General features: G+C 42.6%; 2 protein-coding genes across 2 annotated transcripts in view; one reads left to right on the forward strand and one right to left on the reverse strand.

Moving 5' to 3' along the window:
- Positions 1–350, reverse strand: part of LOC137504829 (ribosome-binding protein 1-like) — a 30,406-nt gene extending 30,056 nt beyond the window's left edge. The window contains exon 1 of the mRNA XM_068233421.1: positions 282–350. Within this exon, the coding sequence (XP_068089522.1) occupies positions 282–350 (69 nt within the window). The remainder of the gene's footprint in view (positions 1–281) is intronic.
- A 1,940-nt stretch (positions 351–2,290) lies between these two features.
- The window catches only part of LOC137570865 (sorting nexin-5), a 35,070-nt gene continuing 22,460 nt past the window's right edge, over positions 2,291–14,900 (forward strand). The window contains exons 1-4 of the mRNA XM_068279572.1: positions 2,291–2,413; positions 7,631–7,752; positions 11,966–12,089; positions 14,496–14,591. Coding sequence (XP_068135673.1) covers positions 7,679–7,752; positions 11,966–12,089; positions 14,496–14,591 — 294 coding nt within the window. The 5' untranslated portion in view covers positions 2,291–2,413; positions 7,631–7,678. The remainder of the gene's footprint in view (positions 2,414–7,630; positions 7,753–11,965; positions 12,090–14,495; positions 14,592–14,900) is intronic.

Consider the following 14,900-nt stretch of genomic DNA (forward strand, 5'->3'; position numbering starts at 1 on the left):
CTCCCTAAAATGGTATCTAAATTCCACAAGTCCCAGGAGATATTTTTACCTTCTTTTTGTGCTAATCCGACCAATGAGAAGGAAAAACGTTTACACTGTCTAGATGTAAGGAGATGTGTAATTCATTACCTTGAAAGAACTAAGGAATGGAGGAAATCTGATTCAATGTTGATACTGTATGGAGGAATATCTAGGGGGAGACAGGCCTCCAAAGCTACATTGGCCAGATGGATTAAAGAAGCTATTGCTACTTCTTACAGATCTCAAGGTAAACTACTTACTACTCCAATCAGGGCGCATTCAACAAGGGGTGTATCCACATCCTGGGCAGAGAGGGCTGGTGCATCCATCGAACAGATTTGCAGAGCGGCCACCTGGTCCAGTCAAAATACTTTTGTCAGGCACTACAGGCTTAATGTCTTATCCAGTGCAGACTTAAGTTTTGGCAGAAGGGTTCTTCAAGCAGTGGTCCCACCCTAAGATTTCATCTTGTCTATCTCTCAAGAAGGGGTGCTGTCCTGAAAGACGTACTGGGAAAGACCACATTTACTTACGGTAAAGTCTTTTCCAGTAGTCTGAAGGACAGCACCCCTGCGACCCACCCTGTGTGGGAAATATTAAGGTAAATATACAAATTGGGTTGTTTTTGTTACGTGCATACGTCCGTATAATCTTTTTTATAACTGAGGGCTCTAGGTGAGCTGGGGGGTATTTATGCTGCCGCATATCTGCTATGCAAATTTTTTATCTTTTAGCTTCCTGTCCAGCGGTGGGGTGGAGAGACAAGTCTCAAGAAGGGGTGCTGTCCTTCAGACTACTGGAAAAGACTTTACCGTAAGTAAATGTGGTCTTTGCTTGTCATAAATCTTTTTTTCCTTTGCTCCTCCCATGTGTCACAGCTCTACTATGCAAGTGGCCAGTCTTGAAGTGCCACTTGGTGCTGCCCACTCCCCCATGGCCCTCTTGATTCACACGCTTTGTATTTGATGGTCCTGGCAGATGTACTATTTAAAGTGGACCCAAACCAAACATTTTTTTAATTAAAAAATATTTAGTTGCACCACTCTGACACATACTGTACAAAGATAAACACCCCTTCAAGCCTATGATCATTTCAGTGCATGCTTTTCACCCTTCTCTTTTCATAGCTAGGGTTATACTGGTGGCAGCCATTAGCAATTCCTCCATTGCCGGACACCATATACTCCACCAGTTTGCCGGAAAAATCCCGGCAATTTGAAAGGAAGGGAGGGGTTCCTCCAATAAATGTAAAATATTGTATATTTGTCATCATGCAGCTGAAAAAACGGCTGCTATTTATTATTATAATTTAGAAAATAGATTTTATTTCTGAAATCTTGTATTTTTAATTTGGGTCCACTTTAATCTGGCTGTCCAGCGATGTGCTTCTTGTAGTGACATCAGGGGACACATGGGTAATGGGAGTGGGGAACTTGAGGTATGTTGGAGTGGAAAGAGCAGTGGAGTCAGGACAGTAATGCTGCTCAGATGCAGGTATAGTGTTGTCTTTAAAAAACATATATACAGTATATTTTTCCTTTATAGGGAAAGTGATGCATTTACAGCATAACGCCACAGGGTTTTCTCAGGTGGAGGAGATTCAGGTGCATGTTACGTGGCATTGAATAGCATTTCTGTAAGTCACTGGCCATACAGTATTGACATTTTGGTGGCAAATCAATTGGTCTAAGCATTGACTGGTGTCAGCATAAATCTGTGTTTTATGTCGCAGAGATTGTCAAACTGCTTTAAAATATTTGATATGAATAAAGTTGGTCAGCCGCAAGACATTCCTGTGCTCAGTGCTCATGTGGAATGTTCTCATTTTTATTGCATTAAATGTGACTCCCAGGTATGGCCAACCATGATATAGCAGCACCTTGCCTTCCCTCCCAGGCCAAGGGACATGTACCCCATTGGGCCTGATCCAATTCACTTTTTCTTTTAGGTTTTCTCCTAGGAGATAATTTTTCTTCTTCGTCCTAAAATAACTTTAGCACTCTGCATTTGAAAAAGTATCAAAAAGTAGGAAAGGTACTGTCAAAATGATTCTGAGTATTTTCTTGCTTGCTAGTGGCTTGAATGGCATTTTATTTTATACTGTGAAAATATCACCTAGGAGAAAACTTGATACAAAAAAGAGAATTGGATCGGGCCGTTTGTTCTATTTACAGAGAACGTTGGACATCACAGAGCTTGAGCACTGGACAGGCTGGTGTACTCATAAGTCTTTGCTTGGGGTGTAATCTTATAACATGGCTTATTTACACTTCTTCCTCAGACCACGTTGGACACTTTCCAGAACTCAGATTTCTCGGTGACCCGTCAGCACGATGACTTCATCTGGCTGCATGAAGCTCTTACTGAGACAGAGGACTATGCCGGCTTCATTGTGGGTATTCCACTGCATGTGATCTCTCCCACTGATTCTGCTGATAAATGACCTCTTTCAAGTCCTAGTAGGAAGTTCTATAAAAATGAAGTGCATTGTTGCAGACTAGAGGGAGAAACTTGTAGTCCAGGATAACCGCTTTATTTCAGGATCTACACTTATTTACAGTACTGTACCGAACCGGGCAGAGACGAGAGAGGCTCCAGCCTCAGGGCGCAGCGTAGGAGGGGGCGTACAACTCGCTCAGCTATCATTTATTCTCCGCTCAGCGGATCAGTCAAAAACAGTCTTATTAGTCTGCTGACAGCTTGTACTCAGGTGCAACGGTCGGCAGAATGACCGTACCGTGGGAGGGTCTAACAAACCCATTGTTTGAAAAATATGGCGTGTGTACACGCCTTAAGAAAATGGGATAAATGTGGTGACTGCAAGCCAGATAACTAGAGATTAAGGTGTTGGATGCCCTGGGGCGCCACTTAAGCGCTTACACACGCCTGATTCCTTCAAACGACGGGTCGTCGGACATTCTGACGGCAGTATCCTTGTGTGTACAGTCTGTCTGCAGGCTGATAAGGCTGGTTTTGACCGATCTGACGAGCCGTCGTTTGAAGGAATCGGGCGTGTGTACGCAATTTTAGTCTAATGGCAATCAGTGTGTGATGGGTGGGAGGGATGGAATGGCGCACTTTGATGTCTCAGCCTTGGGTGCTTTAGGACCTTGTCCCGACTTTGGTACTGAAGACCTTGTTTTTCTGTGATTACCACTGCGCTATGAGCCTCCCTTCTCTTTATCATCCTCCTTTCCAGAAAAGACCGCATAGCAAGTTTGCCATGGTGCCCAAGTTATTCCCCATTATTATTATCATTATTAACCTCTTAAAGGGAACCTTAACCATAATACAAAAAAAATGTTTAACTTACCTGGGGTTTCCCCAAGCCCCCTGCAGCCGTTCTGTGCCCTCGCTGGTGCTCGTTACCGTCGTCAAGCATGTCCTGCGCAGTACAAGGTTTCTCTTACTGTGCCTGCACAGGACACACTTGGCGCCGGTAACTCGTACAAGGATGCGTGAGGCCAAGCTGAAAACTAAACTAACCTGCAGCGGGACACCGGATCATAGTCAAGGACCGGTGAGGGCACAGGACAGTTGCAGGGGGCTTGGAGAAGCCCCAGGTAAGTGAAACGGGGTTTTTTATGACCGTTAAAGTTCCTTTAAGGCAAAGGTCCAATTTGTGCACTAGTTAGCAGGGTTGTGGAGTCAGTACAAAAATCATCTGACTCTTCAGTTTATGAAACTATCAACTCCAGGTACTTAATATAATATAATTTCTCAAACCCCCAACGTCTTGACTACAAGTCCACAGCCCTTGCAGAGTTACGGCCCTATGTTCAAAAATCATCTCCTCAGTTTAGAAAACTTCCCACTCCAGACCCCAAACTTGCTCTGACTCCACAGCCCTGCTAATTAGTACAAATAGGACATGTAAAGGATACCTAAAGTTAGAGGGATACGGAGGCTGCCATATTTATTTCCTTTTTAGCAATACCAGTTGCCTGGCTATCCTGCTGATCCTCTGCCTCTAATACTTTTAGCCATAGACCCTGAACAAGCAAGCAGCAGATCAGGTGTTTCTGACATTATTGTCAGATCTGGCGAAATTAGCTGCATGCTTGTTTCTGGTGTGATTCAGACACTACTGCAGCCACATAGATGAGCAGGGCTGCCAGGCAACTGGTATATGACAGCCTCCATATTCTTTTCACTTCAGTTGCCCTTTAATAAGTGGCCATTCTGGCAAAACACATGTGCACTTACCCACTGGAACCTATGTGCACAGTCCTGTTTAAACCCCTCAATGGAGGGATGTTAAATGGTTAAAAGAAAAAAAACCGACACAAATTACAATTACCACATATATATATAGTGCTGGCAAATTCTTTCACATTGAGTGCAAGCTAAAGTGAATTGTAAACTTTGTTTAGTTCTTCTGGTTTTTGGGTTTTTTTATGGATTATTATAGATGGGCAGTAAGGGCCTGTTCAGACTATCTGCGTATGAAGAATGCGTTTAAAATCAAAGAAACGCAAGTTGAAAAACGCATGCGTTTTCTTGCGTTCGAATGCATATTCTATTGCGTTTTGCACACACACGTGACCCAGGGGGAAAAAAAGAATTATGGGAACCGCAGAGGAAAACGGACGCTAAAAACGCAATAGTACACGTTTTTGATACGCGTCCATAGACTTTCATTGCGTTTGTTTCTATGCGTGACGCACAGAACTGCATGCAGCAATGCGGATGAGAAACGTATGCGTCTCATACGCATACATGTGAACTAGCCCATTCAAAAGCATTAGGAGCCGTTTCTATGCATTTTTGGTGCCCAGACAAGTTCCCTGAAAACGTCTAGGAACGCGCATAGTCTGAAGAGGCCCTAAGATGCTAATCCTTTCAAGTTTATGCACATTATGTTAATTTTATTAGAATATACAGCATGGAATTGGTCAACGCAAAATCATCAGTTACTGTGTTCAAATCTAATCTGAATACATTTGCAAAAAATAAACATAAAAATTGCACCCACTAAAATTATTAGTTTCCCATTTCTGTTGATTCTATGTGGAGTTGGTGCATTGCGGATAGATTTGGCACAAGCAGCTAGTTAGAGTGCTTACCCACATCCAATTCTGATTGGCCAATTTTTCCACCTCCATGTAGTATAACAGCTAAAATTTTGAATACTATTGTTAGATAAGCTCTCATAGTACATGGTGGTAAAGGTGGGCAGACATTGGCCAGTCAATATTGGATGTGTGTACGCCCCCATACATTTTGCCTAGTAACTATTCGCTTCGTTACACCAATCTGAAACCAGAAACAGGGGCCAAAACAATCCTTGAGGGAGGGAAATAATGTGGCTGATTTATAAGACGTTAAACTTATTTCTGGAAAATGCTCATAAAGTACCCTTATTTTGACATAGCTTAGTTCGAAAAAGGTTCTATAAAGTATAGAAATATACCACTCTGGTGGGTCAGCAAGGACCATTAAAGAGAAACTTTAACCGACGATTGAACTTCATCCCAATCAGTAGCTGAAACTCCCTTTTCCACGAGAAATCTTTAACTTTTCTCAAATAGATCATCAGGGGGGTCTATATGGCTGATGTTGCGGTGAAACCCCTCCCACAGTGTGATGTCATGACCATGGTCCTCACAGTTTCCTGTCTGTGAACCTCACGGCATAGATCAACGCGTTGGACTAAAGATGTCACCTCCACCGATAAATTTCAGACTGTAAATCAGGGAGAGGAAAGATTATACAATGGGCAAGCACTGACTAAATCATCTATAAATGACCATTTTAGAAAATTAAGCAATTTTATTCATTATGTTATTTTCACTACAGTTCCTCTTTAAAGCAGCTGCTCTATGTATATAAGATTTATGAGAAAATGGCCAGATTTCAGTGTAGAAACCACCACAAAAATAAAAAATGTCCAAATCACCACAAAGGAATGTTGGGTCTGTGGAAAATAACTTAAATGGTACATCTATACATAGAACACAGTGAAGATTGTACGTCCAGAATCTGTTCTGTTTTTATATTTTAGTTATGAAGTGCCAACACTTCTGACATGGTAGCTTCTGCTCTGAATTCTCTTCTCTGCTGTATAACCAACATAATAGTCTTGACAGAATAGTAGAGATGTGTATCGCTTAGAAGCAAGGGGGTAAAAAATCCCATCAATTTAAAAGAAAGGAACATCGCTACAGAGTACACATAAGATTGGATAAACCCCTGACATTCAGGATTGTTAACTGCCACTGAGCTATGAAAAACATTTAAAAATGATAAAATACGAAGTCAACAATAAGGCTTAGTCCCCGGTGTGTAAAAACAAATAAATACATTTCCTGCTCCACCCTCTGCATTGGTGGATGAAATTTGGGTGAGATAACTGCAGTTCCACCATCTGTAAGTGCAGTGTAGCAACAGGACCCATTGGAAAAGTATTAGAACAACAACAAAAAAAACCAGAGACTGGTAAGTAGTGCTTTCAAAGGAGCAGGCTTACTCTTAAGGACAACTAAAGTGAGGGGTATATGGTGGCTGCCCTATATTGCCTTTTATGGCCCGTTTCCACTATAGCGTTACGAAATCGCCGGCGAATCACCGCAGGCAAATCGCATGCGGGTGCGATTCCGCATGCGTTTTTTGCCGCGATTTTGCATAGGTAAGGCTGTATGCGATTTTAACCATGTCACTGCCTGTGTGAATTAACATGGGTACCTATGCGAAATCGCATGCGAAATCGCGGCAAAAAACGCATGGGGAAAACGCATGCGATTTCCCTATTTAATACATCGCGTGCGATTCGCCTGCATTCCACACGCAGGCGAATTCTGAGGCCCCTACCCTGCAGATTTTTTTCTGCACAGAAAAACGTGCGGGGAAACGCACAAGTGGAAACAGTCCCATCCACTTGTACTGACTGTGCGAATCCGCATGCGGATTCGCGATAGTGGAAACGGGCCCTTAAGAAATACCAGTTGCCGGGCAGATCCTCTCCCTCTTATACTTTTGACCACAGATCCTGAACAAGCATGCAACAGATCAGGTGTTCCTGATATCATTGTCAGATGTGACAAGATTAGCTGCATGCTTGTTTCTGGTGTTATTCGGACACTACTGCAGCCAAATAGTCCAGCAGGGCTGTCGGGCAACTGGTATTGATTAATAGGAAACAAGTATGGCACCTTCATATACCTCTCACTACAGTTGTCCTTAAACCGCTCAGATTTCCCTATGCAGTGCTCCTAGTTTACAATCCAAGTGACAACCGTTGTATAAAACCACTATTTTAATAGCCAAATTCCTGCTACAATTGCACTTGCAGTGTAAAAACAACCACAGGCATATCAGAGAGGGAAGATTATTTTGAAATAGTGTTCCCCTCCATGGCATCCTGGACCACCATTTTGTTACAGTTAGCTTTTTATGTGTCTGCTTTAGAAATATGAAAATGCAGAGGTCATATACAGATTAAGTAGCACTAGGCTGTAATTCTCCTGACATAGGATAAGACGGGAAAAGCCTATATTCTTTCCAGGAAAAGCTGCTAGGTGTCCCATGTTTTGTGTAGATGGCCTTCCTATAGGGCAGTCAGTGGAGAGTCCTGTTTAATGATGATCTTCTCCTTTCTGTATCTGGCTAGATTCCACCAGCACCAGCAAAACCAGACTTTGATGGCCCCAGAGAGAAGATGCAGAAACTGGGTGAAGGGGAAGGCTCCATGACAAAGGAAGAGTTTGCTAAACTGAAGCAAGAATTAGAGGCGTATGTATCTTCACTAAACGTATTTTCATTTGCAGACTGGCAACTTGTTTGTTTTATGGTAACTTTTGCTGTGTGTGGCTTTCTATTCAGTTATATTAAATATTGATAAAATATTTCTAATTTCCTACCTAAAGTACTTAAAGGACAACTGAGGGGACATGTGACATGACGAGCTAGACGTGTATGTCTAGTGCCAAGGACACAAATAACTAGGCTGTGTTCCTATTTTTCTTCCTCTGCCTGAAAGAGTTAAAAATCAGGTATGCACATTTGGCAAAGTTTATTACAGTTTCTGTCCGGGTCGGACTGGGTGAGAATATAGCATAACCCCCACTGATAAGTAATTACAGCCATAAAACACTTTCCTGTCAGTAAATGGCTTCTGAGAGCAGGAAAGAGATAAAAGGTGTCAGCAATTCATTGATTTGAGCTCTAGCATACTTCAAAGAACTCAGCAGAGAGAATGAAACGGTAAAAACTGTAGGACCCGCTAAGTCGGGCCAGAGCAGGCGCAGTGATGCCAGACACTCTGGTGACCCAGAACGGGGAGAGCGAAGAGCATCAGGACAGCTCACCACACATGCCTCCCCCCAGCCCCCCCCCCCCCCCCCCTCATTGATTTCCACACTGGTATCCTTCAACCAGTACAATTCTAAGTTGTATACTATCTGCCATAATACCTGTATGCAAGCTGGAATTATTACCGTCACTGGTCAAATGCTGCATGTTTTGGCTATGATTTGTTGCACCTGAGAATTGTACTGGTTGAAGGATACCAGTGTGGAAATCAATGAGGGGGGGGGGGGGGCTGGAGGGAGGCATGTGTGGTGAGCTGTCCTGATGCTCTTCGCTCTCCCCGTTCTGGGTCACCAGAGTGTCTGGCATCACTGCGCCTGCTCTGGCCCGACTTCGCGGGTCCTACAGTTTTTACCGTTTCATTCTCTCTGCTGAGTTCTTTGAAGTATGCTAGAGCTCAAATAGTTTGAATGCAAGATGAAATTCACACAGGTTTTAAAGAAACAAAAGGCCTCTCTCTTTTGGTAACAAAAATTCACACAGGTCGTCGGGGGTCACACACCACCGTGTAATACAATTATTCTTGGGTCTCCAACTAGTATTATAAACTAATATGAAGAAGAAAAAAGAAGGTGACATAAGACCTCAAGTCCAAAAATAGAAAACTTTATTGGGAAGCCTTCAAAACAGACACCAAGTCACACTAATTAAAACTTGAATTGGTGTCTGTTTTGATGGTTTCCTTCATATTAGTACGCAAGATGAAATTGTCAGGTTTGTAATGCACAAGCTGATTAGTTTAACATGCTTTGCGGCTTTGAATTTGCACAGGCCCAATTGAAATTGCCGGTGTCTTGGGTACAATGCAGCGTTGATCATCTTTGTCTAAAAGCCTTTTATCTCTGGTAATTTTAATTAAATTGGGCCCCAGATAATACATGTATGCTCCTTTGTTAATTTTTCTCATCAGGGGAAATGTGAAATTGAGACATACGCACAAGTTTGAGAGCAGTTTGTGTCACCTGCCAAGAACTAGCTAGATCCTGGGGGTGACACCGCAAAAGCCAAATGCTGTACGGTTGCATCGCTGGGCAACTGCCAAGTGACACCTTCTGTCTCTATGGAGGAGGGAGGAGAGAAAACTGCACTGCACATAACAAAACTGCTTCTGTAGGTGGTGTAAGCAGGGTAACCACTCTCTCTTTTTTTCTTTTTCTTTTTTCTCCCAATTGTCCCTTGAAATAGAGGGATATCTCAACATACACTAGATCCTTGACCAAGATGGCCTCAGCCGAGAACACTCTCTAGTGTGTGTGTACGGGTCTTAAATAGGAACTGTAGGCAGAATAATGTAATGAATAAGTAATGCTTATTTTTTTACAATATTTATAAGTTATTAAGTCAGTGTTTGGCAATTGTAAAATCTTTCCTCTGAAATTTATCACAGGTGGTGACATATTTAATCCTGTCAGGTGATCTCTGCAGAATGTTTGGTCACTGAGGGTTCTGAAGCCAGAACCATATACCTGGGCTCCCAGAATGCTCTGGCGGGAGGGAATTCTGCTTGGCGAATCAGCCCAGACTAAAAATCACTTGGGAGGGTGAAGTTTACATACAAATATACAGCAATATATAGATGCTGTATATTCTGCTTTATGGCACTACAGTGCCACTTAAACACCATCTTCTTATCAGACTTTTAAATAGCTGAAGTAGGAGGAGACTAATTGGGACTTTTGTGCAGATATTTCACCAGAGTTATAGATTACTTGTAGTGTCTGTAAATAACACAAGAACCCAGGATGTTTTTTTTTTGTTTGTTTTCCTCAATTGCTTCAAGCCCAGAATGGTATAATATGAAAATGCACTGGAGAGGATATAGTGTCTTTTATTCTACCATTATGTTTTTAGGTTGAGTGAGGAAATCCGAGCCTTTGGAGGTAACCAGTGCCTTGATACTGTCATGAATATGACTTGATTCCAGGTCTCTAGCACTGCAAGGCAAGCGTACTCGTTATTTCTGAATTAGTGTCTTAAGAGCTCTCTTTTTGCATGTTCATGATAGAGCTCTTATCAAATTTGCGCTTAGTACACTGTTGGAATGTTGTTTTTGACTTGCCGCATTCTAGAAAGAAATGTATTTCAGTCCAGCCAGCTTAAAATAAATGCAGAATTCCAAAATAGGATTAAGAAAACGGGCTTTCATACCAGCCTGATTTTATGGAAACTTGGAAACTTCTCCAACAAAAACTGGCGAGAGCCGGGAGCCTTGTTTGAAGAGTGAAACTGAGTCACCATGGTCCTGACACACAATGCATTCTCTATTGTAATCACTGCTTGGGTCAGTGAGGACAGATGGCCTTCTGATGTGTTGATTGTGACCACAGTACTGCAGGATTTCTTATTTTCCTGTGACACAGAGAGTAGTGAACATTCTATGGCCTGATAGACATCAATGCACAGAACAAAAGTTGCCTACATAATGTGTTGTGAGTGGAATGCAGCTGATTATAGAACTCTACTAACACCTGCAGCAGCACAGGTACAGGAAATGCTGAAGAAAAGAGGCAGGACATTGGCTTTGGGTTGGACGGAACCAAGAATAACGGGAAACTCAGGAGAAAAAGTGAATTGCATATGGGCCCTGGTCTTCCAGCAGCTGTGATTAGTGACCAAAACACATTTCCTTGTTACAGCTTATAGAGCTCCATCAGAGATGCTGCAGTGTAGTTACTTCCTGGTTTGCTGGGAGTACAGAAACGGTTAAACACTTCTATTTATATATCTCAACTCGGCAGACAGCTGGGAGGCATTACACTAGCTCATTACTTGCTGAGGAGGGAGAAGACAGGCTGTTCTCTATAAACACCTGCAGGGTGGATTTCTCTGTGTTCTCTTTCTTTTCTGTGCAAGAGTTTAGGTCTGCGTTAAAGATGGCCATATATCACGCAATACTAATTCTTGTGGCTTAGAGCACACTGTAGTTGCAGAGACTTTGCTATTCGTTTCACTGTGCATCCACTATATGCCTCCACCTAGTTCCTGCCCACTCTTCCTTTTTTTCTTCTCCTTTTATGATTTATTCTGCAGAGATCGCCTAGGCAGGACTAAAGATGTTGCCACCTGTGATAAATTTCAGAATGTCAATCAGGAAGAGGAAAGATTTTACAATTATTTACTATTATTATTATTATTATAAGAAATTAATATTGTAAAAAATGTAACTATTTTATTAATTACGTTATTTTCACTACAGTTCCTCTTTAAGGCTGACTGACAGCAGCCGCAGTTTCTCTGTAAGAGATCTGGTCTTCCAGCAGCTGTGATTAGTGACTGGGAGAAGTCGTGTGTTTCCAGCAGTTTGGCACTAGAGGCCGCTTGTGGCTGTGAATGCTGCGCATGTGGAGCGGTGTCCTAAGGTTGCATACAGATAATCTCTAGGGATTGAGGTTTCCTGGGCTTGCGGAATGGAACTGGCGGCTGCTGTGCCAGATGTGTGCAGCAGGACGCGGCTCTTCTGCCAGCTGTTACTCTGCTCTCATTCCATTTTCTTTCTGGGAAAAGGGAACAGCTGTCCGCCAAATAAACTAAACAGCTATGTACTGAAAGTGTTATTGTTACAACTGGCGGTGAAGAGGGTTGTATACTTCATAGTGTCATCCTGCATCCTGTCACTTTCTTCTCCATGTCCTCACAGGGAATATCTGGCCGTGTTTAAGAAAACCGTGTCGGTGCATGAAGTTTTCCTGCAGAGGCTCTCCTCTCACCCAGCCTTGAGTAAAGACCGCAACTTCCATATATTCCTGGAATACGACCAAGATGTAAGCACCCTTCCTTCCTGTGTAGAGTCTGAGGACGGAATGCTGACTTGGCTGTTCTATGGACTGATATTTTGCATGTAGCTGCAGAACTCCTGGATCACAAATCAGTGAATTGTCATTAGCCCAGCTCCTTTTTTTTTTTTTTTTTTTTCCACAGAGCAAAAATAGAATAGTTTCCAGAGGATTCTGGGATTTATAAATAAACACAGACTCGCAATATTCAGGTGGTCAGCAATACTGATTTCTTAAGTTTTAAAGGACACTAGAAGTGAGAGGCATATGTCATAATTCTTTCATTTTAAACAATGCAAATTGCCTGGCTGTCCTGCTGATCTTCTGTTTCTAATACATTTACCCTTAAAGTGTACCTGAGCTTTACACAATCAGATACTTGCCTAAAGATAGGGAAGCCTCTGGATCCTATTGAGGCTTCCCTCTCTATTCTGCTATCTCGTCATTGACCGTGGTCCACCTGAAGATTAGCGACAAGGCTTTGTCGCTAAACCCGTCGGGGCCGCGCAGCTCTCTTCCGGGTTCATGGCCGCGCATTGGAAGCTTGAGCCCGCCCATATGCAATAGCATGGAGCCGTGGACGGGCTCGTGCTTCTAATGCGCAGCCATGAATGCAGAAGAGGAGCCGCGTAGCCCCAGATGTGAAGGGGGGCGTGCTTCCAAGTGTAGAAGTGTGCTAGGCACAGTTGAGTTTTTTTATCATTCTCTCACTTTATCAGGTTTTCAATTGGTAAAAAGTTATTTTATAGACCAGGCGATGAAATAGTAGTTAGAAATACATTTTGTGAATCATATCTTACTGAAAGGGAACCTGAAGTGAGAAGTATATGGAGACTGCCGTACGTATTTCCTTTTAAACAATACCAATTGCCTGGCAGCCCAGCTGATCTATTTGTCTGCAGTAGTGTCTAAATCATCAGACCGGAAACAAGCATGCATCTAATCTTGTCAGATAGAATTATTTTACAAAAATGTCAGATACACCTGATCTGCTGCAGGCTTGTTCAGGGTTTATGGCTAAAAGTATTAAAGGTGGATGATCCACAGAATAGCCAGGCAATTAGTTTTGCTTAATAGGAAAAAATATGGCAGCCTCCATGTACCTTTTTTCTGGTTCCCCTTAATAAAGTCTCCGTGTGTATTGCCACACTGCATGGATGCAGGGGCTTGCGGGTCGCTGGCATCTACGTAGGTACGCCGTGTGTGTGTGTGTGTGTGTGTGTGTGTGTGTGTGTGTGTGTGTGTGTGGGCATGGGTGCGCCACTGCAGCATTGAATGAAAAGACTAGTAAATAATATTTAAATGTAAATATAGCTGGGGTATCTTATCCTGATTACAGATGAGATGTCCACGGTTACATTTTCCCTCCCTTTTGGGAAGATTTCCACCAACATCCTGACAGGAAGTGAGGGAGTTTCTTCTGCATGGAGGCACATCAGGGAAAAGCCACTAGAGAGAATGTAACTTCTCTCCTCATTCCAAGGTCCACAATAAATAAGCATGCAGATCAGATGCTTTGACTGTTGCAGGTGTGACTCCAATAACTAAAGCCCAGCATGACAGCCTGGTAACTGGCATTATTTGTAATGGAATGAAGATGGCATCTTCCATATTCCTCTCACTTCAAGTTTCCTTTAAAGAACATCTATCAAAGAAACAGTTTTTCTTTAAACCCCACATACCTATCGCGCTTTTAGCCAGCAACACTAAAATACTTTTCAGAGGTCTCTCAGCACAGCCTGTGTGGGGAAAAAAAGCCTCGTTTACCAGCTGTCTTGTAACAATGTTGTGTCGGGAGGCAAAGCTGCATTGTAACCTGGCTGTAAACTGTTTACACTGTGTGGCAAAGAGACACACAGACAGGAACATAGAGCTTCAGCTGATGATTATTTACACACATTTATCCTCCTTAGTGGTAATCCAGAGTCAGGCTAGGGACGGAAATCCACAGCTCAGAGCGGTATTCCCATGCCTGAGTGAGTTAATGCAGAAGCTGCTGCAGATCTTTCTGTGGTGGTTTTTTTTTTTTTTTTTTTTTCTAGGGTCTGAAAACAATCATAATGCCGGGAGGTTTAAGCTATATTTCTTCTTCCTATCATTCTGAACAAATTCCAGTCACAGTATTAAAGCCAGTGAAGATTTTCTGTATGCTGGATGTGCTAGGCACAGTCCTCCATAGTAATTCCTACAGTGAGAACCGTTCTCTGTAAATGTCATATTTTCTTCACATAAAACATGAAAATATGAAAAAAGCCTTTGTATTGCTATTTGCTATTAATTACTGTAAATATATGTGGCATTTAGAATTTTAGTTAACTTTGATAGTTGTCCTTTAAGGTTTGATTGAAAATTTTGGATTCTGTTATTACAGTCTCTTTTACAATCTCTCCTTAGCTAACTGTAAGGCGGAAAAACACGAAGGAGATGTTTGGTGGATTTTTCCGAAGTATGGTGAAGAGTGCTGATGAAGTTCTTCTCTCTGGAGTGAAGGTGAATCTTCTGCCTGCAGCAATTTTTATACAGAACCTAAAAGTTTCAATAAAACAGATCTTTACCTCTGGATCCTAATAAGGCTTCCCCCCTCATCCTCAGCCAGCCTTATTACCCCCGTATAACAAGTGGCTTTTTCCCTCAGGCTCCGGCGAAAAACGCCAAGCCCTACGGATGAAAATGGACACGGCTATTTCCACCCAAGCCCGAGGGGAAAGCCGCTTGTGGTGGCCACAAGTGGACATTTAAGGATCCCAGCGCTGGATCGCCTCAACTGAGGAGTATGGGGGAGGCCTCTTTAGGATACAG

Source organism: Hyperolius riggenbachi, chromosome 4 (genome assembly GCF_040937935.1).
Source record: "Hyperolius riggenbachi isolate aHypRig1 chromosome 4, aHypRig1.pri, whole genome shotgun sequence".
Taxonomy (NCBI): domain Eukaryota; kingdom Metazoa; phylum Chordata; class Amphibia; order Anura; family Hyperoliidae; genus Hyperolius; species Hyperolius riggenbachi.